This window comes from Alligator mississippiensis, chromosome 1, assembly GCF_030867095.1.
Source record: "Alligator mississippiensis isolate rAllMis1 chromosome 1, rAllMis1, whole genome shotgun sequence".
In the NCBI taxonomy this organism is placed as follows: Eukaryota; Metazoa; Chordata; order Crocodylia; family Alligatoridae; genus Alligator; species Alligator mississippiensis.
In genome coordinates, this window is record NC_081824.1 from 29,602,501 (window position 1) to 29,627,300 (window position 24,800).

At 44.1% G+C, this 24,800-nt stretch overlaps 1 protein-coding gene across 2 annotated transcripts; it reads right to left on the bottom strand.

Annotated features, from left to right (window-relative positions):
• Window positions 1-50: 50 nt before the first annotated feature.
• ATP6V1C2 (ATPase H+ transporting V1 subunit C2) lies at window positions 51-24,800 on the bottom strand. Of its 2 annotated transcripts, none has more exons than XM_006257922.4 (13): window positions 24,578-24,800; window positions 23,523-23,747; window positions 21,446-21,513; window positions 17,689-17,774; window positions 10,747-10,841; window positions 7,819-7,910; window positions 6,062-6,160; window positions 4,397-4,465; window positions 3,306-3,398; window positions 2,105-2,198; window positions 1,703-1,800; window positions 1,125-1,254; window positions 51-497 (listed from the first exon to the last, which is right to left on the bottom strand). In XM_006257922.4, exons 2-13 carry the CDS (start codon window positions 23,649-23,651, stop codon window positions 402-404), a joined length of 1,149 nt encoding a protein of 382 aa, XP_006257984.1. In that variant the 5' UTR covers window positions 23,652-23,747; window positions 24,578-24,800; the 3' UTR covers window positions 51-401. The 2 variants fall into 2 exon arrangements, with proteins under 2 accessions (XP_006257984.1, XP_059585619.1); XM_059729636.1 differs by having other exon boundaries at window positions 23,523-23,918.

Consider the following 24,800-nt stretch of genomic DNA (forward strand, 5'->3'; position numbering starts at 1 on the left):
TGTTACAAATCATGACTGTAGATTACTAGCTAATCCAGTAACTGCTAAGCTATTTTTAACTCTTTAACTTTATTTTAAATTTCCATAAAGATGATGTTTCCTCCTTTGTAACTAACAAAAATAAATACAACCATGACACTTCCTCCTTGTGAAGTATGTTTTCTAACCCCAAGCATAAGAAACATCTTAAGTAATGAACACATTCTAAAACTGAATGGCTGGACAATTTTAAAGTACTATGCTACATATTAAGAATTTCTTACAAAATTATCCAGTAAATGAAGTGTCTGCATTGTTTTTTGACTCAGTCACTTGTTTTTTGACTCAGTCACTTAAATATAGTCACTTTACTGAAACAATGGGGACTGGCTAATGAGTAAATCAAGCTTGGTTTGATTGATTTAACTGTACTCTAGAAGACCGAGGTCAATCTTGAAATAAACATAGGGATAATATTCTTGATTGCTCAGCTGTAAGCCAGGAATATCCATGCCAGGCTGAAAAAGAAATAAAGTAATTTAAGAATGAGACAAACTATTGGGCTGTTTCAAGATATGATCAATTGCATTTTTTTACCTCTTTCAGTAAAGATCCAGTGTACTCCTTATACTTGCTCTAATGTTCATGAAGTCATGTTTGGTTCTGACTATGGATGCATTCCTATTTTAGAAAGTGTAACTTTTTTTTTAAATTACAGTTCCCAACTGATCTTGCCCTTCCTGCCCTCCCCCTGGTTGTATGCTGTGCTTATTCATTAGGATATGTGTTTGGGTTTGGATGTTTTGCAAATTTTTGCTTTTAACATAAAGGTTTAGGGAGAAACTAAGCCTCTTAATTCACAGGAAATGCAATAGTGGATTGAACTGGGGTTCATCTTGTTCAGTATCCCATCTTTGACCAAGGCCAGCACCACATGCTGTGGAGGAAGGTGCTTTTTTAGGCAGCTGTGGGACTGTGTCCCGACATTAGCCTCAAAGACTTAAGTCTCTGAAGCACAAGGTATCATTTAATTTGGTCCTCAGACCTTGAGCACTTGTTGGGTGAAAGCAATACAAGCCTAGCAGACATAGTTTTGTTCAGAACTAATGGCTGTAATCTCATGCCGTAGTAGATTGAAGACATACATCCATGATACTTGCTGCTGCTACTTCATCCAGGTGTTTGAAGACCGCATTTAGAACATCTCTCAGACGTTTTGAAGACTTCTTGTTGGGTTGCAGCAGCATTGCCTGGAAATTCACTGGTAGGCCATACCTGTAAATAAGCAAAAGTACACTTAAGCTCTGCGGGTGGGGTATTGGCTGCATATCTCTCCATGAACTTTTTCTCCTACCTTTCTAATCTTGTGTTGACCTATTTCCACCAGCTCACCCCTCTCCATCAGTGAGTCCTGTATTTCACTTGTCCTGCCTCCCTCATCAGCAAATTACCCTTTTACTTCTGAAGCTGAAAGTAGACTTCTCTTCCCAATACTGCATGCTTCATTTTACCCTCCCTTGGAAATGCCCTTGCTTAACTTCCATCATTGTCAAGCATCAACTGTTTTTCTTTGCTACTGTCTGCATTTTCCCTATGCACATCTAAATTGCTAGAGCCAACTCTGTGAAGTGATAGTTCTCCCTTGAGATGAGCAGAAAATACTGAATGGAAGTAAATTGCATTTTGACTTCTAGTGATCTGTTTTGTACATTTATTCACTTACCTCAGAACAGATTCAACAAAAACTCTTAAGGCTTTTATGTGAATCCAAGCCACAAATGCTTCACTGAAGTTCACTTTCAGCCAGCGCAATAGTGGACCCTATGGAAATAACATTATGTTTATTTCATTTCTTGTTTTGAAAATAGTGATGATGGTACTAAGGGTGAACCAGGCACACTAGTGACTGCAATCTCACAGAGTAGGAAAGATCCCACCAATATGGGATGTGGGTAACCTTGCTGTGATTTGTCTTATATGCCATACTGTTAGAGCTTGGGCAAGTCTCTGTTTTGTCCTGTGTATAATGGAGATACTTCCATACCTCAGAGGGGTACTGGACATGTGGTGGTGGTGATTATTATAAAACCCATGTCAATGCATATTGTATTGATAAATTACTTACATATTGTTGTTTCTTGTCAGAAGCTAATTTCATCACTTCTTCCTTTTCACATTTCAGTTCTCTCTCATCAAAATAAAATTCTCGAACTATGAACCTTAAAACAGATTATATTGCATTGGCTATAGCTTGGCTGTATCCCAGTGAATTAACATTTCATTTGTTCTGCTTCTAGCACTGGGGTTGGCAATTTGGGCTGGAGGGCCACTTAAGGCATTTTGGTGAGCTGTTATGGGCTAGGGGTACTGACCTGGTGCAGCAGAGGGGCTTTGATCCTATCTGGGGGTGCCAGAAAGAGTGGGTGGGTGGGTGGGCAGGACTTCCATGGAGACAAGCCCAGAACCCCTATGGGCAGTGCGCTCTTAGCTGGGTGGATGGGTTGGGCCTGTAGGCATATGGGGAGCAGCAGGTGGGCCAAGATTGTGAGGTGATGACAGCAAAGGGCCAGGGCACGGGGCAGAGCTGCAATCCAGTCCCATGTCCCTGTGACAGGCGCTGGTTCCGCAGGCAGGGATGTGCGGGGGAGCGGGTCGTGGCTCTGCCTTGGGTCCTAGCTCCACTCTGTCCTCACTCCATGATCCCGGTCCCACCTCTGCCTGCCATCTGTCCTGTTCCTGAATGCTACTCCCCACCTGCCTGCAGCACTATTCTACCTGCCCCCCGCACCTAGGGGTAGCTGGACCAGCCACATGTGCCATGGCTCAGGCTGCCCCCACAGCTGTGTCAGGTGGGGCCCAAGAATCTGCCAAGGGCTGGATAGAATCCCTTAGACTGGATTCAGCTGTATTTTGCCCGCCCCTGTTCTAGCACGATTGGCATTCATTCTTGAATTGCCAACTATGTAACATGTACTGTGTTGAATGGTGCTGAGGCAAGGTGGAGTTGCATTGCTGTTGCAGGAATCCTAGATGTGCTGCTCTAGGTAGGCAGAAAGGGCAATTCCAGAACCACAGTTGTAGGCAGATGCTGGGCCACTCTAGGAGTGTGTTGAGCTTTCCCTGTCTCTGTAGTATGGATGCTGCTGGCTAATGTAGAGTCACCTTTTCCTGCTCCCTTGACTGAGGGCCAACAGCAGCATTAGAAATAAGCAGTTTGTGTATTTAGCAGAATGCAAAAATCACAATTGTCCTTAATTTTTGCTTCCTGGAGGACAGGAGGTCCCAATGTCCTTTTCCCCGCCCCAGTCACCCTGCAGATGCAATACCTGTTTTCTCTAGCGTTGGCTTTGAAATCATCCATCACTTTTCTAAACAAGGTCACAGTGAAGAGTCCTCCTTCTGCATCCTCAGCGATCAATCTGCAGAAAGGAAACGCACTACTGCAACCCAGCACGGAGAATGCCCTGTGCTTTCATTACCCCTGCTTTTGTTTTCTTTCTCATTTGCAGAACTTAAGTGATCCCATGAACTCTTTTACAGCCTCCTACTGCAGCAACTGCAATTGGAGGCCAAATTTTCATTGATGGCACCTGGAGAAGGATGTGAGCCCTTCTATACCTCAACCCATCTAGGAAGCAGGGTTGGTTGAAGGCTGTGTTCTTTCTTTCTGTTTTTCTTTCACTGTCCTGTTTTTACTCCATTCCTCTTTCTTTCTGTCCATTTATTCTGAGACAGCAGCAAGCATTCCCTGCCTCCTCAGCTTTCTCCAGCTCCCACAAGTGACTCATCCCCTGGTTTTCCAGTTGATATTATCCCTAGGTCTTATCTGGTTCCTTGGTTAGCCATCCCTTCCCACCGTGATCCACACTTCTCTGCTGCTGACTACCCACTGGGGTATTTCCTTCCTGGTAAGTGCAAAAGGGCAAGTGTTAAGTTGGCTTTGCTTTTATAAGGCATAGTTTTAAAGTTCATTTAACCTATTATGGGAAAAATGGGGGGGAAGATACCAGCACAACATCTGATATTTGGCTGTAAAAGAGTGAACTTGACCTAGATGATTATAACATGCTCCTCTCTTCACACTGTTAGCAGGCAAAGGAAATGGTTTGATATTTGTGTGGTAGGTGTTGTCATAAAATAACTAAATCACTGACATTCAAAGGGGAAGGCAAGATTATTGGAAATCGTTGTTTGTTTGGTTTTTTTTTTTTAAGCTTTTCCATTCTTCTGCTTTTTCCCACCACTGAGCACCTTTAATCAGGGATTGAAGTAGAAACAATGGAACTGACCAGATTGGAAATATACATAACAGAAGGGCTGTATGTAAACTTCCCTTCCCACAACCCAAGGATTAAGATGAAAACAGCACAGAGATCCTTGGAGTAAACAGGGTAGCTAGCTCAGGAACTTCACTCACTTTGTGGATCGAGGCACCACCATATCAGACAGGGATTCATACGTTTTCTGCCACTGTGCGTAGTTTGACCTTTTGGACAATACACAACAAAACACATCAAGTCGCTGAAAAGACAGATTTTTATATAGGGGAGTCTGTGATGACCATCTTCTCTCCTCCTTCTCCCCCCCCCCGGTGCTTGTGGCCACAGCACTCCCCAGGACTTTACGCAAACACTCCGGGTCCTTGAGCAATTGTGATCAACCTGCCTGCCAGGTTTTCTCATTCTCCTCAAAAGCGGAGTTCCCTTTGCACCCTCATCCCAAATTCCTCCTTTGTCAAGGTCAGCCCAGCTTTGAGGTTTGTTTTTCTAAGGTAAAGCCAAACCTAACTTTAAAATCTGATATTCTGTCCCCCAAAAATCAAGAAGCAAGAGCCATCATGAGATCTGGGAAAAGTGACTTACACTGAAAAATCTATGGTTATCTGGCTGGAGAAGAGAAGACTGAGGGGAGATTCAATAAGTCAAGAACCTGAAGGGCGATTATGAAGATGATGCAATATACGTTTATTTGTGTCTGTAGGGGACAGAACTAGGAGCACTGACCTCAAAACTACAGCAGAAAAAAATTTAGTTGGAGATTAGGAGGAACTTTCTAACTATGAAAGCAGTCAAGCTTTGGAACAGGCTACCTAGTGAGGTTATGAAGTCTCCATCCCTGGAAATTGCCCAGAGCAGGTTAGACAGACACTCAGCTGGGATGGTTTAGTTGGGGATAATCCTGTCTTAACCAGGAGGCTCATGAGGTCCCTTCCAGGCCTACTTTACTGGGAGCAGGGAGGAGATGGTTCCTAGATTTCCAGTGGGAGCTAACACTTTTTCTTCTAACCCTGGAAAGACCTGAGGTAACAGACTAAACATTTACACCATTCTGTACACAAGGCTGTTGCAGGTCATTTCTAGACATTTATGCTATTTCTTAATCTAATTTTTTTGTCCCTCACTTTTTCAGCCCTGTCTACTTGGGAGTCATGATTTAAAAAAAAAATTCCCCATCGGGCAGAGAGAGAGATGCAAAACCATGCACAAGCCAGAAATACAATAAAAATATTTTTACTCATAAAGACTTCCCTAAAAATAGCTTTTCCATCAGATGTCTGTCATGGACAGAAAACATTAAATATGAAGAGATAACCAAGGTTTTGTGGGCTATGTGAGATAACTCAAACATTTACCAATCTTGAGTGATGCTGTCATCCTGTGCGCCAAGCAGATACATTCCTATGTGATTTTAGAATTGTGAGGGATTTCCTACAACCTGGAGTCCTATTCCCTGAAGTTGCAGGTGACTATAATCATATAATCCCTTTCATAGACCCATCAGGCTCCTCCTAAAGTAAAATTTAATGAGCTTTTAACTGCTCCCATTGAGGAAATTGCTTCCAAATCTCACTTCTCTGGTGGCTGGAAATTAAAAGACTGTTTCTAACTTTAATTTATTCATGGGCTAATATAGTCTTTAGATTCAACAATCCTCCTCCCTCTGAAATGTTAACCCCTTGCTGGTGTATTTCCCTGATATAGTGGGCAGAGATCCAAACCAAAAATCTGAATCCAGAAGTTGGATGACTGTTTGCCTTCCTCAGCCCATGGCGCAACCACGCACTTACACCTGACTAGCTTACTTTGGAACTACGACGACAAGGGTGATGAGGTATTCAGAATTCAGCACAAAGTCATCTTTATGCACAATATCAGCTAATGTACGCGTCAACAGATTTCCCCTAGACCAAAGTAAAGAAAGAATCATTAGTGGAAACGTACATAGGTGACTGCAGCTCAATAGCATACAGAATCGCTCAATACTGTTATACACTGAAGGCCTCCAGATAGGCGATGTCTAAGAAGGTAGAAAAGTAAGGAGGTTGCTTGTTTGTTTTAATTAAATAGTTAAATCCAGGGTGGGCTCAGTTCTATAGGCACCTAGCTGCCTTGCACTAGGACAATTTATTCCCCTTCCCATATGAGGATATACTATATTGGCATAACTATCCAGTGTTGTGCCTCTTAGACAAAGTACACTTAAAACACTACAACTTTTGAGTGTATGCAAGCCTATGCACAAAAGGGCCAGGACTCTGCTGTCAGCACATGCCATATGGTTAGGGGCTTTTACTGTTTATTGTTATTTGCATTACTGCTGTGTCTAAGAAACCCCATCATGGACCAGGACTTCACTGCTAGTTGCTGTGTGAACAAAAGATGATCCCCAGGTGACCAAGCTTACATTCCGCATGCAAGATGAGAGAGAGCAGATGGATTCAGACAGATGGGATAGGGATAACAAGCAGGTGCAGCAGTCAGAGCATATCAGTGACTTAATTACTGACCGGTGCCAAATCAAAAGGAAAGTTTTAAAGAAGGACCTGCATAATTGCTGGGTTAGTGGTGGGTAGTTTTAAGGCTTTTATTAAATCCTTCAGATGTTCTCTATGCCTTATTTAGTACCTATGGAAGGACTGTTTCTGCCATATTACTTCATTGCCTTCAATTTCCCATGAGGTCGGGCAGGAGGGGGGTGTCAGGGATCTGGGAAGAGGCCAATTCATCTGGACCATGTCCTAACTACTGAGCCAACAATGGGTGTCCTCTGCCTCAGGCACCAAGCGCTCTTCTGGTAAGTTAAACCTGAATCTCCCATGCCATAAGTGAATGCCCTAACTACACTGCTACTGGCTAAAGGTGGGGACAGTGGTGGCACCACAACATACCAGTATTTTGTCAGATGAAACTGCTCTGTGAGTCCAGACCTAAATTGTTCTGGATGACTCAAGCTGCATTTCTGGAGAATGTCATTAAAAATTTCACCCAGTTCTACAAAAAATGCGCACATATAGGAGGCCTGGCATGATTAAAGAGCACAAATAAGTAAAGAGAGAAGTAGCAATATGTAATAAAGTTAGAGGGAGTAGAACTAGGAGTAAAGGGAGGACACGAGGAATTGGCAAAATACAAGCTGGAAATTCATGAGATGCAGACAGCTATATAAGAGTCACCTATTGCTTGGTACTTGTAAGCCAGACTGAATTCAGCACTACTGTAGGAAACAGCCCAGGGTTGTATAGGGCTGCAGTGGCTGGCTCAGTTGATCTTTTCCATGTATACCTTCTAATTCTGTAGGATCAGTTCAGAACAAACACAGTGACATTTGGTCCTGATGTTACCAAACAATTTTGTGGTGCAGCTTTTATAATGCAGCATTAGGAACTTTAGCCTCAGAAAAGAGAGGAGTCCCACTGGCCTGATTTTGTGGATGTGAACACATCTTACAGAATTTAGCTGTACTGGTGGATGAGCAGCACATCTGAAAATCAGGCTAGTGGGATACATGCCAAAAAAAGCACAAGCACTTGACATACTGACAACCACGTTCTGTACATACACAGTCCTTTTCTCCAGGTTTTGCAAGTTCCCTTTAATGTTGTTGTAGACTTCTGCTCGGGACTTCAGGTCTGTCTCTATCTGTGTGATTTGCTAAACATAAAAGCAAAAATGCAACTGAAGTAAACAGGCTGTTTTCATTTGCAAAGCTAGCGGTATTGTAGCATAAACAGAAAAATGCAAGGAGCTGCACTTTAGGCTGATTTTGTTAGGTGGGAAAAAGTCTGGTCATGTTTCCAATGCAGTCTTTTATCAAGGCAAGAGAAATAAGAGTTATGAGGTTGCATGCATGTTGCTGAAGGATGCTGCCCTTGTAAAGAGGCAGGTCTTGCTGAATTTAAGGAAATAATTGTAGGAAAAGTGCCTGTCAACAAAGCACACTGTTTCCATTCCTTCCTATCTCCCTGCCCTCTTCTATTGAAGGTGTTAGGTACTTATGTGGTCCCTCAAGCCAAAAAGGACTAGATGTGACCCCTTCTGAGGTCCATCAATATTGCTTCCTAGAGGCCTGACCCTGCATTCACTGACACCAGTGGCAAAGGTCCCATTGATTTCAGTGGAGCAGAAGATGACACTGCTTGGAGGATGTATAACTGAACTAGGCAAAATTCCAGCCTGAAGGCACTGCCTCTTTAGCACTCCCCATGTCAGATTCACAGGGAGACAGCTCTAGATGCTATTCTCACCACTCCACAACAATATTCGTATTTGTGAAGCCATTTTAGAACTGATCCAAACTCATGAATGGCACGTGCCCCCGGCAGCTGGGGGGGGGGCACGGTGGCGGTGAGAGTGGCTGGAGCCTGGCAGCAGTAAGCGGGGGAGCTCCTGCAGCCACTGTCAGCGGGGGGGGGGGGGGGCAGGGCAGCAATACCAACCAAGGGTTAGCGATCACCCGCAGCCACTGCCAGCAGGGATTGTGGACCGCCCGCAGACACCACCGACATTTTTTGCCGGGGGTGCACTGCCATGCTCAGGGGGTATACAGGTACCCACATGCAGCCCCAACACATTGTCCCTGTCCAAATTTATGGGCATTTCTCAAACTCCATCTTATCATTTATAATGAAAAGGGAGCTGGCTCTCAAATGACCTGTTGTACAGGGATGTAGTGATAACACAGGAAACAGAGGCAGGCAGCTGCAAGGAGTGGAGAATCTGGTTTAAAATGACTATGATTTAAAGCAGGGGTGGGCAGTTATTTGAGCCCAAAGACCACATGGGGAGTTTTGATGAGCGACAACTCACCAAAACTCCCTATGGGGCTGCAGGTGGGCAGGGTGCAGTGTTCAGGAGCAGGAGGGGCAGGCGAGGCCAGGATGATGGGGCCGGGTCGTAGGGCAGTGACAGCGTGGGGCCAGGGCCCAGGCCACTCCCTGCAGTCCCTGCCCTCTTGGGAAAGTGTGGGGTGTATGTATGTTGGGGGGAGGTGCCTGGGCACTTAGGGGCACTTATACACATGCAGGGAGGCCGCTCTGATGCACTGTAAATCCAGTGTTTTGGAGCAGACTCGATTAATTGTGTCTGCTGCAGCACAGAAATTAATATGCCCCAGCGGCCTTCAGCATTACATGTATCAGTGTCCCCGCACTGAAAAATGGGGGTGGGGCACTTTGAACTAAATCTCATCGAACAAGCTTTAGTTCAGAGTGCCCCACCACCATTTTGTCAGTGTGGGAACACTGACGCATGTGACACCCGGGGGGCTTTTAATTACTGCGGCTCACTAATTAAAGCGCCGCCCACCCCATTGCCCCCAAGAGCATGTCTATAAATGTCCTAGGTCTTGGGAGCACACCAGGGGTGAGGGAAGGAGGGTGGGGAGGAGGCAGGGGGCATGTGCAGCAGAGCTTATCTGGGTGATACAGTCCACAGCTGCCCCGGCAGCCTGCACTGCACTGCACTCCCACCAATGCCCACAGCCCGGCCCAGGCCAGTGCACGCAGCTTTCAGCGGGGCTGTTCCTGGTGCGGCTGCAGCCAGCACATGGTGCTCCGTTCCTCCTTCCCGCCTCCAGCACTGCCTCCTGCTCCTGCCAGTGCCCCCTGCTTCTGCCACTGACCCTACATGGCATCTCTGTCCTGCACACCTCTACTTTTAGGAGGAGTGTCGGGGGCAGGACTGGGAAGGGCTGTGGCATGACCAGGCTCTCCTGCCTGTGTTAGGCTTACTATAAGATAACCCTAATGGAAACAAAAGTGCAATTTCTGCCACGGCCCTTCCCAGTCTGGCCATGCACAAGGTGCTCAGGCCACTTTCACCTGGCACCAACAGCAGTGGCAGCACCCCGACAGAGAACTATTGGGATAAGCTGAGACAACACAACAGTCATTCCCAATTGGGGTGCTGCTCAGTTCAGAAACATTATGGAGGGGGGCCCTGAAATTAAAAACATTGAGTCACTGGTCCAGAGGCTCCGACAAGGATTAGCTTATGTTGCCTTGGGGACTATAGTTCTTTGAATAGCAGTTAGGCCCTACTTCTGTTAGCTTGTAGCTCCAGTGCTACAGGGTAATTAATTCAGCCAACTTTCAATGTATTTTGGATTACTGTAAAAACAAAGATACTAAAGGAAGCAATACAACAGTTTTCACATGGAGAATAATATGTTAATATATATTAAGAGCAAAATGTTATCGTGCAGAAGAACTATATCAAAATGTTCTAGGCAAATCTATTAAGTTATGTTGGCAACTTCCAATAACATGACTAGGTTTCATCATATACCACCAATCTTTAATTTTGAAAGAACTAAACTGTTTCATTATATAAGGTTTGCCTTTGGTTCTGACTCCTATTCACATTAGAGTCAATGGGAGCTTTGCCTTTGATGAGGAAAGACTCACAACTTGGCACCACTCTCAAAAACCAGGAAAGGATAATACTCCCCATTTGGATGCCTTTTAAGACATTTGTGAAGATGAGTTACCTTTGTTAATGCTTCGGCAATATTCTTCAATGGCTGCTTAATGGGATATTTGGCCATGTCCCATTCAAACCGCGTCAGATAACTAATTAGGTCAACTGAAAGGACATAAATAGAAAGGTTGAGAAATATGCTGAAAGTTTAGAGCTATTCTTCACTTGCAATCTAGACACTTAACAATGGAGATAGATGCAAACCAGAATCCCAGGCCTGAATGGCCCCAGAGTTCTGATCCAGATCTGGACTTCCCAAACCCGGGAAAGGTTCAGAGATAGACCCTCATGTTTTGTTAGATTTTTTGCTGAGCCAGCCCATCTTGCATTACTATTCAAGTCTCATTAAAGCAAATTGTTCTTAACAAATTAGCCACTGTTAAATTACTTGTCCATTTTCTGGCCCAAAACATACACAATAGGATAAGAATATGTTGATTAACCAACCTTAGTGCTGATCATTAAATTACAGAATGACTCAAGTTTATAATCATGTCAGCAAGAGTTATCACTGGGGTACTGACTGGAGTCAATGAAACTGCAATGTCCAGGGTCACTGAGAGAAGAATTTGATCCAGTTTACTAATGATGCAGATCACATAGTTACTCATTTCTGACTCAAATTCCTGCCTAGTCATATCTAAATAACAGCTAATTCAAAATTAAGCAAGGGGCTCTTGATTTGCCTTTCTAAGTGTACTCATCGCAAGCCTACACTCAGCTAATAGAAATAAAGCTGTATAATGTTTCTACAAAAGGATACATCAATCACAGTTTCCAAAGTTAGAAATTCAGGACAAATTGTTACGCATGCAGCCTCTCCCCCACTTCCCCTCCTAACACATGAGTCACACTGCAAGTCAGTAATGGTAGCCACTGCTGATTCTCGTGATGTGGAAGAAACTGACTTCTAGTGAGCAAACTGAGACTTATCAAGACGCACTGGTTATGAAACAGTTTTGTTTCCTGTCTGGTACCATCAGGGCTGCCCTGGGCATCAGGATGTAAAACCACTCTGACTAGTCCTTTCAATGCACTGGCAAATGCACTATATAATGTGTGAGATCTGTAATGAAAAGTTGCCCTATTGCTGTAGCAACAAGTTACAGTTCCTGCCCCCTCTTGTGACATTAAATCCACTCTCCAGTCTGCTGCTATCCTTTCCTTTGACTTCTCTCACCCCAGGGAAGAGTCAGTTTACCTTATTAAATTTCCTGTGTGTGGAAAATCTTGTATCTGCAAATACAAGAAAGAATGCCTGGTCACTTATCAAGAGAAACCACATCACAAGAGGTAGAGAGCACTGGAGTGCATGTCCCTTCTATTCCCACATAAGACAAAAGATAGGAGAGGCCAGATAAACCAATATGAAAAGCCACCACAACGGAAACGGGACAAAATCCTGCCCTGTCTCTATGAGTGAGTAAGAATCAGTAAGATCCTGCACTGAGGCAGGTGGAAGACAATGTTGGAGAGACCTTGGAGGGAGACCGCCTCCCCAGCCCTTGCACAGCTGCAGCAGCATTGTGCAGAGAGTGAGCAGATGGACCTAAGCACAGGAGCCACCACTAGAACATCTTACAGCACCGAGGTGGTGAAAAAGCACCTAGAACTATGCCATGAGTACAGCGGGCTCTGGGACCGGGCTGACCTCTGCAGCAGGCTAGAACTGGCAGGCATGAAGCTTGTGAGGAGCACACAAATTCCATGCACTGTGTGAAGGTACACTGCATTCCCACAGATGTCAATGAGCAGGTCTTTTAAGGATAGACATGGGACCAAACTCCAAGTTTGGCTTTCTCGGACATGTAGTTCCATGGAAATATCATGTGACTACAGCTCACCACAAGGTCTACTGGGAAAAGGTGCAAGACTATATAAGGCCCCCTTTGACTTGTTGTACTGGAAGTTTTGGAAAGAATTGGGACATGGTTGGGAAGAGGCCTGAGGAGAAAGGTGTTGGGAGATAAAAAAAATATAGCAGTGTTTTTGGGTGGAATAGGGAGCTGTTGCATGGTTAAAATCCAAGATTGAGTAGGAGCTTTGAGTGCAAGGAGGCTTTGGCTCAGCTGGGGTAGGGTGCTCCTCAAAATAATGTGGAGACTCCTGTGAGCATAAGAAAGGGAGCTCAGAGAGGAAGGTATGGCCCAGAGGGAGAAATTGGATCGAGTGAAGTTAAACCTTGGAGAGAAAGTAAAATAAGCCATGAAGGAAAGCCATAGCTGGGCTGGAGATGTGGAGATTAGATTTTCATATACTCCTTTTCCCTGGACAGTGAAAACCCTCTGATTTGACTGAATCTACTAAAATCAGCCTAAAACTTGGAAGGAAATTGAAGAAGATGTGTCCCTCTGTTGGGGAAGTAAGATATCTACCCATGTCCCTTTAGTATTTATTTCCCCCGATGCATTGAGAAAAGTGAGGTTTATTACAGAGGATGTACCCTACCTACATTTAATGATCAGGCAAGGCATACTTCAACACAACGTAGCGCTGCGTGCCGCTAAGGAGATGTGGAGACTGCTAATGAACAAGCATGGAAGATAGCTTTTCTAAGCAGACTTTGCCGACCCCTGTCACCAGACAGAGAGATCCAGGACACTCAGTATATTGGGTTCAGGTAGTTTCTGCTTCTGAGCTCTTACCTCACTTTACCTGTAAGTGAATATTAACACTAGCTTCTTTCTGTATTCTCTGATCTGCTGGCAAGGCCACCCCTAAGTCTCCAATGCCTAACTCTCTTGTGCTGCTCTTTAGGGAGGTCTTTCTAAGCCTTAGCTTAGTCACCAATTCACATTCAAACACCTCCAAACACTTACTTCTGCCATTTCATCCACAGGAGGAAGTAAACACACTCACAGACTGAGCTGCCTTCCTGAGTAACTGCTGATCTGGGTGTTGTAGCTTGTGGGCTACATTCATATGCTGTGGAGAGGGTGATTTTTTTTTGCTTAATGGATTCCACAGCAAGTGAAAGAAAGGTCCTATGGAACATCTTGTTATGGTAACTAACTTATAAGTCATTTTGAAGCAAGTGTAACTAATTGAAAGATGGACTCTGATTCAAGGTTTTCTGTGCCCCAAATGGCTCCCAGGATGGTTGGGGGAAAGATGGGAGGGCTTAAGCAGCTGAATAAGGAATCTGTTAAGGAGTCCTAGTTTTATCCTTCTTCAGCCTGATGTTGTTTGTAAGAAGAAAGAGGTAAACACTGGTAGGCATTGGTATGCTCTGTGTGTGAACTGCTAATAATTTTTATGTAACTACTTTGATCATATGGCATTTAACCTCTCCTCTATTACAGCTAGAACTTGGAAATCCTACACATGTCTTCAGAAGCATTTGCTCTAACTTAGAGTTGATCCTATCCATATATATGTCTTTTTATTTTATTCACACTAATCCAGGCAAAATGTAAGTACTGAGCAGTTGTGCACAACTGAAGGTGGTATAGTTGCTGATTTGGAACCTGGCTTGACAATACAGGGAGGTACTATTCCCCAAATCCCTTGCTGGAGCTCTAGCACTGAGGCAATTCAGTCAGTCCATCTGTATGCCTTTTCTTTGTGCGACTCTCTTGCAAGAACTAAACTGAAAATGCAGCACCCAGCCAATTAATCCAACTGTGGTGGAGTTAATAGGCCACATACTGCTCATTCCTGAGCTTCAAAGCATTAGAGCATCTGTAAAGCTCTTGTTTGAGGTTCTTCTCTACTGCAAAAGCCTTGACTCAGCGCAGTGTGCCCGACTACCCAGCACAGCTCAACCTTCTCTGTTGAGTACCAGATGTTGGCAGAACAGTCCTCATAATTAATCCAGAGGCAAGGACTTGATCTAGGGGGATCTTTTTAATTCAAAGAATGAACACACTTGAGGAAATTGCTGCTAGCAATTACAACTATTTGCATTACGTTAACGCTCCATGGCATCAGTTAGCTCAGTGGGGGCCAACCTTTTTGGTACGCATGCCACAAAGTACCCTCCCTGAGTGCCACTTGGATCCCCTTTTCCTGCCTCATCTGCTGCTCTGCTTTCTGCTCCCTGCCCCCTCTGCTGCATGCTATACACAGAGGCTACCTGTGTTACTTGTGACAGGCATGCCATGTGATGGGTTGGCTGCCCCTCCAAGTTAGGCCGTATAGAGGGTCCCTATTGTGTTGGCAGCCATATGAACATTTGAAAAAAGACCCTATCTGTGTGAAAGTGCATAGAAGCCATGCTGCCATGCGTTGATTTGTTTGGCAGGGAAGGGAGGTCTGAAGCACAGAAACTTCTAGAGTGGCAGTTAGTCACGAATTACTTACTTGGCTGTATTTTAAATGTTTTCCTTACACACTGTTCAATTCTGCAGAATGCTCATGTATTTCCACCCCTGACTTATCCCTTATTGTCTATATTCATTTTGAACTAACTGTGCTACAGAGACTATTTTATAAAGCCGAGGTAACTTAACTGAATTCAGAGTTGGAGTCACCTTGGATTAACACTGCCATTAAACTGAAAATAAAACTTGGCCTAAATGCTCTAGGAAAGTTTCAAGGCCTGTGTAGTTGGTAGGGTTCTGCTGCAGGAATTAAGCTTCCAGCTGTTGTGCTGTATTCCCAGTCAGACAGACATATACTTTTGCTTCTTATAAAAGACGCATCCCATGTGAGCCCAACTAAGCAGCTACTGTGGCTGTTTCATGGTATTCCATCTTGATCCCACACACACACACACACACACACATCAAGCTAAACAGGTATCCTGTTCCTGCATTTCATCATCACCAAGTTGGATGGCCCTCTGTCACACATGACTCAGCTGAGATCAGTGAGCTTGCATGAGTGTAACTGAAAAGTGAATTTTGCCTAATATGGGCTGGTTGTCTGAAAAATGAAAGTAGGAGGCAGGTACTTATATCTTATCACCTTGGCAAATTCTATTTTCAGCTGTAAATTGGAGGTAAGGATATTCGGTGTTCTGAAACTTGGTTAGCTGCTGTCTTTAAAACAAGACACTGTAGTGTGTTAGGATAACTCAAGGATTCCTGGCTGGGATGATCTAGTTGGGGATGGCTCTGTTTTGAGCAGGGGGGTGAGCTAGATGACCTCCTGAGGTCCCTTCCAACCTAGAACCTATGGTTCTACGAAGTGGACTGAAAGGATTCCATCTCGTAGGATACAATAGTCTTTGAAAGGCTGAAACTTTCATACCCTTGGTTCATATTTACCTGAACTACCTTGATTATTGAAACATAAGTATTGGTAGTACATTGCATAGCCAAGTAATTCCTGCATCCTTTTGTTTGCATGCAGAGCTATTAGAAGTGAAGGGAAATGGGAAAAGGCAAAAAAGAAGGGAGAAAAAAGGGTTAAATATGTTGTTATCTAAGTCATAGGGATATTGTGATCAAGCTACGAGGTTGTTACTTGAGAAATCATCGTAACCTGATCACTGTATCTCTACAACCAGACCAAGATGCATCTCTAGCTCTACCAAGCACAAATGCATGCTTGCAAAAAACACAGCAACCGTCAGTACTCAACATACTCTTTAGACATTTCATTTTATCCTTCAACCCTGAAACATAATAAATAGGATTATTAAAATTCCCACTCATCAAATGCAGATCTTTTTACATGAAAAGGAGAAAACTCCACCATGTACTTACAGAGTTTGGAAGTAAACACTGTCTTTTGACTGTTTACAAACTGCTTGCGTGTGAGTTGGAGGGAGTGGAGGGAGATGTGGATGGGGAATATGGGACCTATATATAGTGTTCAACTACTAAATGTTCCTCTGCTATGTAAGGGCTAAAAACCTGTGATAGCACACACGTTACTTGGCTTTGCTCTGTATTTCCCAGACCCCTAAAATGAAAGAAAAATATTCTACTGGAAAGGAGGACTGTGTCAGAAGCTCCTAAATCTTAATTCCATTTCTGACAGAGTCCTTGTGAGATCTTGGCATGATATGTAACTTTACTTTCTCCTTCTGTCAAATGTGAACATTCTTTACAAAGGTGCACAGAGGATTAATCATTTACTCTGTAAGTATTTTGATAATTAAAAACACTTGAAGTACTAATGGCTGCTGTCAATCTAAAAAAATAGGAGCCTGAAGAATATGTATTTAATTCCAACTACCAGTTTTAGAATATGGATAAGCAGGTACCTAATTACATTACCACTGAAGTAGAGCTACTGTGTATCAGTGAACTATTTGTAACTGTGTGGCACTCTGGTATTGCCATGCGTCTGAGTATTTTGAGCAAGATGCTCACCCACATTTCATTGAAGAAAATAAAAGGGAAGCCTGGCATTCTGTCCCCTCACTCTGGAGAAACTGCTTGACTCACATCATTTGGCCAGTTGAAATTTGAGCTTCCTCTGTAGGAGGAGGCCTGGCCCTCTTCCTGGGGTCTCTTGACTATATTTTAACAAACTTTATAGAAGCAGGACATTGGCTGCCGTGGTCCCCCCGCTTCACATGGGGCAGGTTAGGGTGTTATGTCTTCTGTTGTCAAGGTTGATGGTAGTTTCTCTAAGAGTTTAGATTATGGATTGTAGAGGATGGTTTGGATAGGGATGATCCTGCCTAAGGCAGGGGGATGGACTCTATGACTTCTGGAGGTCCCCTCCAGGCCAACTTCCAGGTTATATAAGTAATAGAAATAATAGAGAAGTGCAGTGTTCCAGTCCTGCTGGAATAGGGATCACAACACCTCCGTTCTCCCTATTCTCATCTAAGAATAGCGCTTTCCCAAAATGAAAAATTGGTGTTGGACAATGAAGGGAGCTGGTGGAAGTGACAACTGCAAGAAGGTTCTGCAAACTTTGGTGCAAGCAGGCTTAGGCCCTAGAGCTGTTTTTTCTAAACCAGTATCAGTGAGGGTTAGCCCTTCCGAAATGGAGGTGTCTCAGGCCTGCTTGTCCACAGTGAAGACAGAAAGTGTCTGTACATAGCACCTACCTCCACTGGCCAGAAGATTTTCCTGGACTTTATCTTTGGAGTCCTCCATAACATCTCCTATATACTGTGCAATTTTCTTTATTATGCTTAGAAGTGAAAGAAAAAGCTGGGTTAGTGGTGAGACTCTAAGTGAAGATTAAAATATTTTCCTTAATAGAGAGCTACACAAACAAAACACTTGTGAAGCAAGGCCCTTTAATTTGTAATTAAAAACAATAATAATAGACTGATAGCACGTTACTTGACTACACTGCTTATTTTATACACGCTGAATTCAGTAATACACTCCAGGCCACAGCACTTCTCCATGGGAATGTGGCTATTGACTTCCACAATATTAGGAATTAGCTTGCTGTGCATATGTAACATCCTCAAAAACACTTACATCCACACAGATTTAAGTGCAACATTTCAAGGATGGTCAAAGAAGATTTAGCAAATAATCCTAGAAAAACTGGTTGAAATTAATGTGTGTAACTGTGCCAGCCTGCAAGGGAAAAGCCATGGTTTCCCATGTTTTTCTCCTTTAAAAAGCAATCCATTTTTAAAGTTTGCTTGTGATTCTTTCATATATTCTTGTGACCCACTTTTGGGTCGTGACCCAGGAGTTGATAAATGCTGGATGAGATGACCTCCTGAAGTCCCTTCCGATCCTAATTTTCTGATTCTATGATCTGGGCCTTAGGCCTGTTTGCTCCTCATCTCTACATCTGTGAAATGGGGATACTAACCCCACCCCTCAGATTGTTGAGGACTCATACTGCGGTAATGGCTGCGGTGTGAGATATCGGATGCACCTACACGTGATGCTACGTCGCCGTAGTGACGCTCTACAGTAGCGATGTTCCCAACCCCAGGTCGCGATGCAAATGGTCGCGGGGGCAATGTCGGCGGCGCCGCACACAAAAGATGAGCACCCCATGCCAGGAGCTCCCTCAGGCCACTGTTGCACTCCACTCCCAGAAGTGGGTCTCAGAAAAAAAATGTTGGAAACCACTGTTCTACAGGGACATAGTGTCCATGGGTATCTACATGTGTCCAGCAGCTACTCTGCCTTAGTGGCACACACCCCCCATTATAGCATGCTGCTATGGCAAAGTAGCTATTAAAAATAACTGTGCGCTGCATGTAGGGCACAGTACGGGCAGTTACTGTGCCATGCTTTAGTACTTTCAAAAGGAAATACTAAAGCACAGCGCTGTAACAACATTGCTGTAAGGCAATATTTAGATGTGTCCATAGAGTAATAGGAATAAGAACCAATGAGCTATAGGTTTGTAAAATAGTCTCCTTAAAAGATACCACAAGGTTGAAAGAAGTAAGTGCGCTGCATGTGAAAGTGGCTGTAATATCCACACCCACAGAAAAAGACCTGTTGCTAAACGTGTAGGCAAAGCCATACCTACACATTACCAGCAGTTAGGTAGGCAGGCCCACAGTATCCTAATGGAAGAGCTAGGGCTGTGGTACTGGGAAGTGAGCTGCGGGGCCCTCCCATTCACATGCAGAAGGATAACCACAGTGTGAGGAGGGAGGTGGGGGTGAGGTGAAGGGATCAAGGTCAGGTAACAGTTTTGGCAGAGGCTGAGCTCTCTCAACACCCACTGAAATCAGTGGAGATAAGGTGCTGAACACCTTGCAGGCTCTGACCTCGCAGAGTGGTCTACAGAGCCAAAATGCTGCTGAAGCTCTTTGTAAGGATATAAATTGGGAATGAAGAGTCAGAAATCTTCAGAAAGCCCAAACTGCCTCTCAGCCACCTGGAAAAACACTGTCTACCTGTGTAAATAAGTAATAAAAGTATGGGGAAACAACAGATCCTGAAAACTCTCACCCTTTCTCTGCTGTCCTAGTGAGAGGCAGTGCAGACAGGTTTGTACTACCTAACTTCACCAGCCCGTCTTGCATTTAGCTACGGGCAGGTCAGCAAGTAGCTGTTTCCGTGGAACAGGAATGCAGTTGCTGCATTCATTTGCATAGCTTGTTGCTAATAACCTTCTGTACATTATTTAGTTCAACTGTGGCATGCGTGTGTGTTATATTAACCCTTGGAGCACAAAGTCAGCTCTCAAATAAACAAACACTTTAGGGACTAGTTACATAGTAGAAAACAGGTAGGTTTTTTTGTTTTATTTTTTAAACCCTTTCCTAAGCGATAAATCTTTATCCAATAGGATAGTTTGGGTAAGGATGATCATGACTTTGGCAAAGGGTTGGACTAGATGACTTATGGAGGTCATCTAGTCCAACCCCTGGGCCAGATGAGTCTAACACCCCTGCTCTTAGGGGTTTGATCCTGCTTTGGCAGACTAGTATATTTGCAAGCAGCTCCTATAATTTACAGTGGAAATTGTGCACTCAGGTCCAACTGCTGGATAGAATCCCCACAGGTACCAAGTCAGTCAGCCTTAGGAAACTTGTGAAGAGGGATATAGCCAACATGTGCTTGTGCTGCCAGCACCGTAACTATAAACAATAAGTGTTGTCAAACAGAGGAACAAAGAGCACCTAGGAGAATGTCAGGCTGGCTCAGCACATGAAGTCTTGCCCTGTGCTGCAGAACTTCTTGTAACATCTATTTCCATTCTGTTCTTTCCCCTATGCAGACTTCTGTGCACAGAGGTGGCATCCAGCAAAGGATCAGACTCTAAGAGTGATCCTAGAGTAGGGTCCCAGTGAAATCACCACACATACTTATGCAAGTAAGGCAGCTGACAGACATTCATTTGAAGGAGTGCTGGGATATGATCCCCAATCACAACAACTGTGCTTTCTACTATGCAACCCATGCATGGCAAGATTCTGGGACTGGGGATCAGACCGAAATCACACCTTATTGCCAGTGCAGGGGGAGTCTGGTATGGTTGGCCCTGCATTGGCAAGTTGAAAACTGGGTGCCTGACAATTTGCTGATTGCCAGCCGGTAGGGACTGCACCATGGCCAGTTGGAGACCCCAGTACAATCCACCCTACCACACCCTCAATTTAAGGCATGATGGAAACCAGCCACAAAAATGTTACACATTTTACGGTTCATTTCCTATTTTATTGCACCACCAATTACCTGAACGTGTGGCCAACTTACTCTTTAAGGCATGATTAACAGGTTAATTGCATCTTAAATGTCACGTCTGCCAGAGGCCTCAGTGTTACTTGCTGGAGCAAGTAAGGGGTTGGGGATCTGGCTTGCAGGAAGTTGAGGCCTATGCACAGGAGAACTCAAACTTATCCTGATGACTCCTCTTACATGGGAAGGACAGTCTTATGGGGAGATCCTTTATGGGGGACAATTGAAATAAAGAAAACTCTGGTCTTCCTTCATTCTGAAAACTTTGCTGCATTCACTGGGATTCCTGTTGTGGGTTTTTTATTTTAAATTAAAAATAATCCTATTTTCTCTGAAGGAACTTCTGTTCAGAAATGCTGCCCCCATCAGAGTTACATTTCAAACAAAGAAAACAATGACAACAAATCTAACTGGGCACAACTCTGCCTGTGGCCTCACTCCTACTCTCCTGCTGTTATTCAAACAGATTTGCCACTGACTTAATTTAGTTTTTTACTGAAGAAATGAAGACTCCAGCTCTTTATTTGTAGTTTAGACTAGAGACACAAGGGTTAAACCAAACCTGCCCACTTCAGTTGAGTTCTAGACCAGACTTACACAAAGTCAGAGGTAGGTTAACACAAGGACACTGTGCCCTGTCAAAACAATGTCGGTTTCTCATTTGTGTGTAGTAAATAAGATCTATTTTACCTTTCAGCAAAGCTATCAAGTTTTCCCAACTCATCAGAGAGACCAACAAGAGCATCCAATGTCCCCACCTGGGCAAAAGACCATAAATAAGTTAAATGTTCACAAGCCTGTTCTTTAAGAATATAGACTTCTCATTAGCAATTATAAAGCCAACAGACCTGGTAGAATTTAATTCTCTTAATGGAAAATAGCAGCAGTTCCTTTTCTAAGGTTTGGAAATAAAAAGTGTCTGGTCTGATAAAAGGAAAGACTATGCATATTAGTCTCATAATCAGGCACTGATGACCTCCTTTTCATTTTCTGTTCCTGGATCATCACCTAATCATTAATTAATCAAAGACTGTGTGGTATGAAGCATGAAAAAGAAACACAATCACAACAGACATGCTGAAGTACACAAATGCTTTGTCCGTGTTCTTTGTTGTTACTGAAGAATGCGCATGTCACTAAGGACATCCTCCAAGCCAAGTTCTCCTTTTTGCATGACCTGGCACTACAGTCATAATCCTGTGCTTGTGATATCACAGTCTGTTCCTGAATTTTTCAGAGTCATGTCTCTGATTGCCATAATGGATTCTGTGCAGGGTCATACTAAAGAGAAGGGCTGTAGCTGCTGAACAATTTTGCTGTAGCATGATATCTTCAGGGACATAAATTCAGTCCTTGCTCCAGACCGATGCTGAAGGCTACATCTCCTGGGGCACCTAGCTATACAGGGGCCCCTGGTCATTTAGACTGGGAAGTCTTAAGAAACTGGACCTGGTGCCAGTCCTGTGACTCCCTTTATGCATCACTGGCTACAGGAATGGGCCTAGCAGGCTTAGATAAATTTTTGGACGGCTCGAAAGGGAAAGATGGTTTGGGGGGGAAAAAGCAAATTCTACATAGTGTAATTAGCAAAATATAAAGTAGAAGTAAAAGAGCCAATAGAAGTTGTAAGTGGGTACCTCCCTTGAAGCCAAAGGAGCTCCTCTGACTTACACTAGCTGAAGGCAAGCTGAAGGTACAAATCCATATTTAGTTCATGTGCACATACCCTGTGATAGCTTCTCCAGTCTGAAAGGCCCATGTTAAAACACAGTATGGCATACCATAGCTCCCAGGATACATTCAGTCTAACAACCAGAAGGCCAGATTCTCATTTATTACATCCGCACGAATCTAAAAGTCTGTTTGTAGCTGGTTAATAGTCCCTTCAGAGCAGCGGTTCTCAATGATCTTAGACTTGAAGCACTCAGAAACTGCTAGCTCTTAGGTTTTCACTTGCTTTTTTGACTATAGAAAAAAAATAATAGAGCAATTTTTCTTTTAAAAAGACCTCATAATAAAAAGACTACAACAGGTCATAATTTTTTTTTTTTAACACTATGGATTCTTATTTTAAATCTCTGGGTTTCTCTTATGAATCATGCCACAACACCCTTGTTGAAAAAAAAATCACTGCTCCGAGGTCCAGATCCTTCATGTACTGAGCATATTCCACTCTCTAACATCCTGAAGGACTGACTAACTCTTGTATAGCTCCATTGACTTCCATGGTGTGGCTCTGGATTTTCACCAGGATGAAAATAAAGCTCACTTTTAAAAAAAATAAGGATGAAAAATAAGAAAGAAGACTAAGAATCATAAACACATTCTTCCTCCTGTTTATTTCTCTAGTTATGTTACTTATTATCCTACATGAATGTGTACACCCTGGTACGTCACTTCTCATTTCTTAAGCAGCAACAGGTCTGAGACATTTTCCTTCATTAAGAGCCTTACAGACACTCTCCTGCATTCTCATCAACCTAAGTACTCCGTTTGCATAACGTGATCCTATTGTGTGTCCTGATCTACTACCCTGAAGATCCTTGGTAAGACAGATCAACTAGCAGGCACACAATTTGAATTGGCTAGCCACAGCCTTGGCACACATGTCCTAAAGCCACACTGTACAGGCAAACTCATAAGGTTCACTCTCAAATTAATCTGAAGTGCCTTCCCTGCATAGGCTTCTCCTAGAATACTCTCATAGCAGTCTTCCTGTTTCAGGTCACTGCATCACCCAGCCCCCATCTTCCCTTTCTGCTTTTACCTTTAGGTCTGGGATAACGAATTTGCTGTTGCTGGATAGGTTGGCCTTAGATGTCACTGTGGTTATCCGCTCCCACGCCTGCAAATTGGCTTTATCTCCTGGTGCAGAAATTAGCCAGAACTCCGACATGATTCTTGACCTTCCCTTCGCTCTTGATCACAAACAGCGCGAGAGAAGCAAAGGGCACTGTGTGAAATGCACTTCTCTCTGGGACCTCTGAAAAGGCTACAATGAAGAACAGAAGGTCCACAGACTTTTTAAACCAGGAAAGAGTGAGTCACTCCTCAGCTGAAGGCTTACACGGAACATGACCTTCTCCTGAATGTCATGAAAAGGCTGCAGCCGGTTCCTCCTCCTTCAGGAGTGTTTTATCCAGTGTCTGGGGAGGAGACTTCCCTAGAAATTAAGCCTCATGAGCAGAATTTAAGGCATCTATTGTAGTCAGTAGTGAAACTCATTGAATTCAGTAGGGGAAGCAGCGTGCGGACTTTGGGGGTTTACAAAGCATCCAAGTACAAATATGTCCTTTTGTTTAGCTCTAAAATAGTCGGGGAAAGTGGTCATGCATGAAATTATAGAGAAGTAGGGCTGGAAGGGACGTCAAGACGTCATTTAGTCCAACCCCCTGCCTGAGGCAGGAAAGGTCTTGGGTCCCAAAGGGGATAGAGCCTCTGATGCCATGCACTAACCAACTGAGCGAAGGGAAAACAACCCCTTTTAGGGACAGTCAGGCCAGCCGCTTTCCCCTTTCCTTAATTACGTTACTTGCAAAATTTCTCCGCAGAGGAGCAGCCACCCCAAAGTTCCCCAAACCACAGGTTAAGCAGGATGATGCTAAGAAGTCAATAATAAATACATGGCGGGGGGACAGAGGGGCCACCGGCAAGTCCGCTGGCCCTCACTGAACAGCTCGGCCTGACAGAGCTGACCCAGGGGTGGGAAGGGAAGGGAATTGCACCCCCCGTTTATAAGCAGAGATCATTGATTCAATCCCCCAAAGGACTGGGGAGCAGCTGAAGCCCCAGGCTGCAAAGTCTGGGGTGGGGGATACTTACCAGGTGTAGCCCCACGTCCGGTGACTGAAGGAGTGAGTGCTGCTCGGTCCAGAGGATTCAGAACCGATTTGGCTAATCTGACCTGGAATACGAAAACAAGTTTCCCCCCCAAAAAAATCTCCCCGCAGCGTTTGCTGCTGGAAGACCGGCGGACCTGGGTCGTCGTCCCCCAGCAGGCTGAGGCTGGTGCCGGTGCCTCCTCCGGGCACAAGCTCCGTGCAGA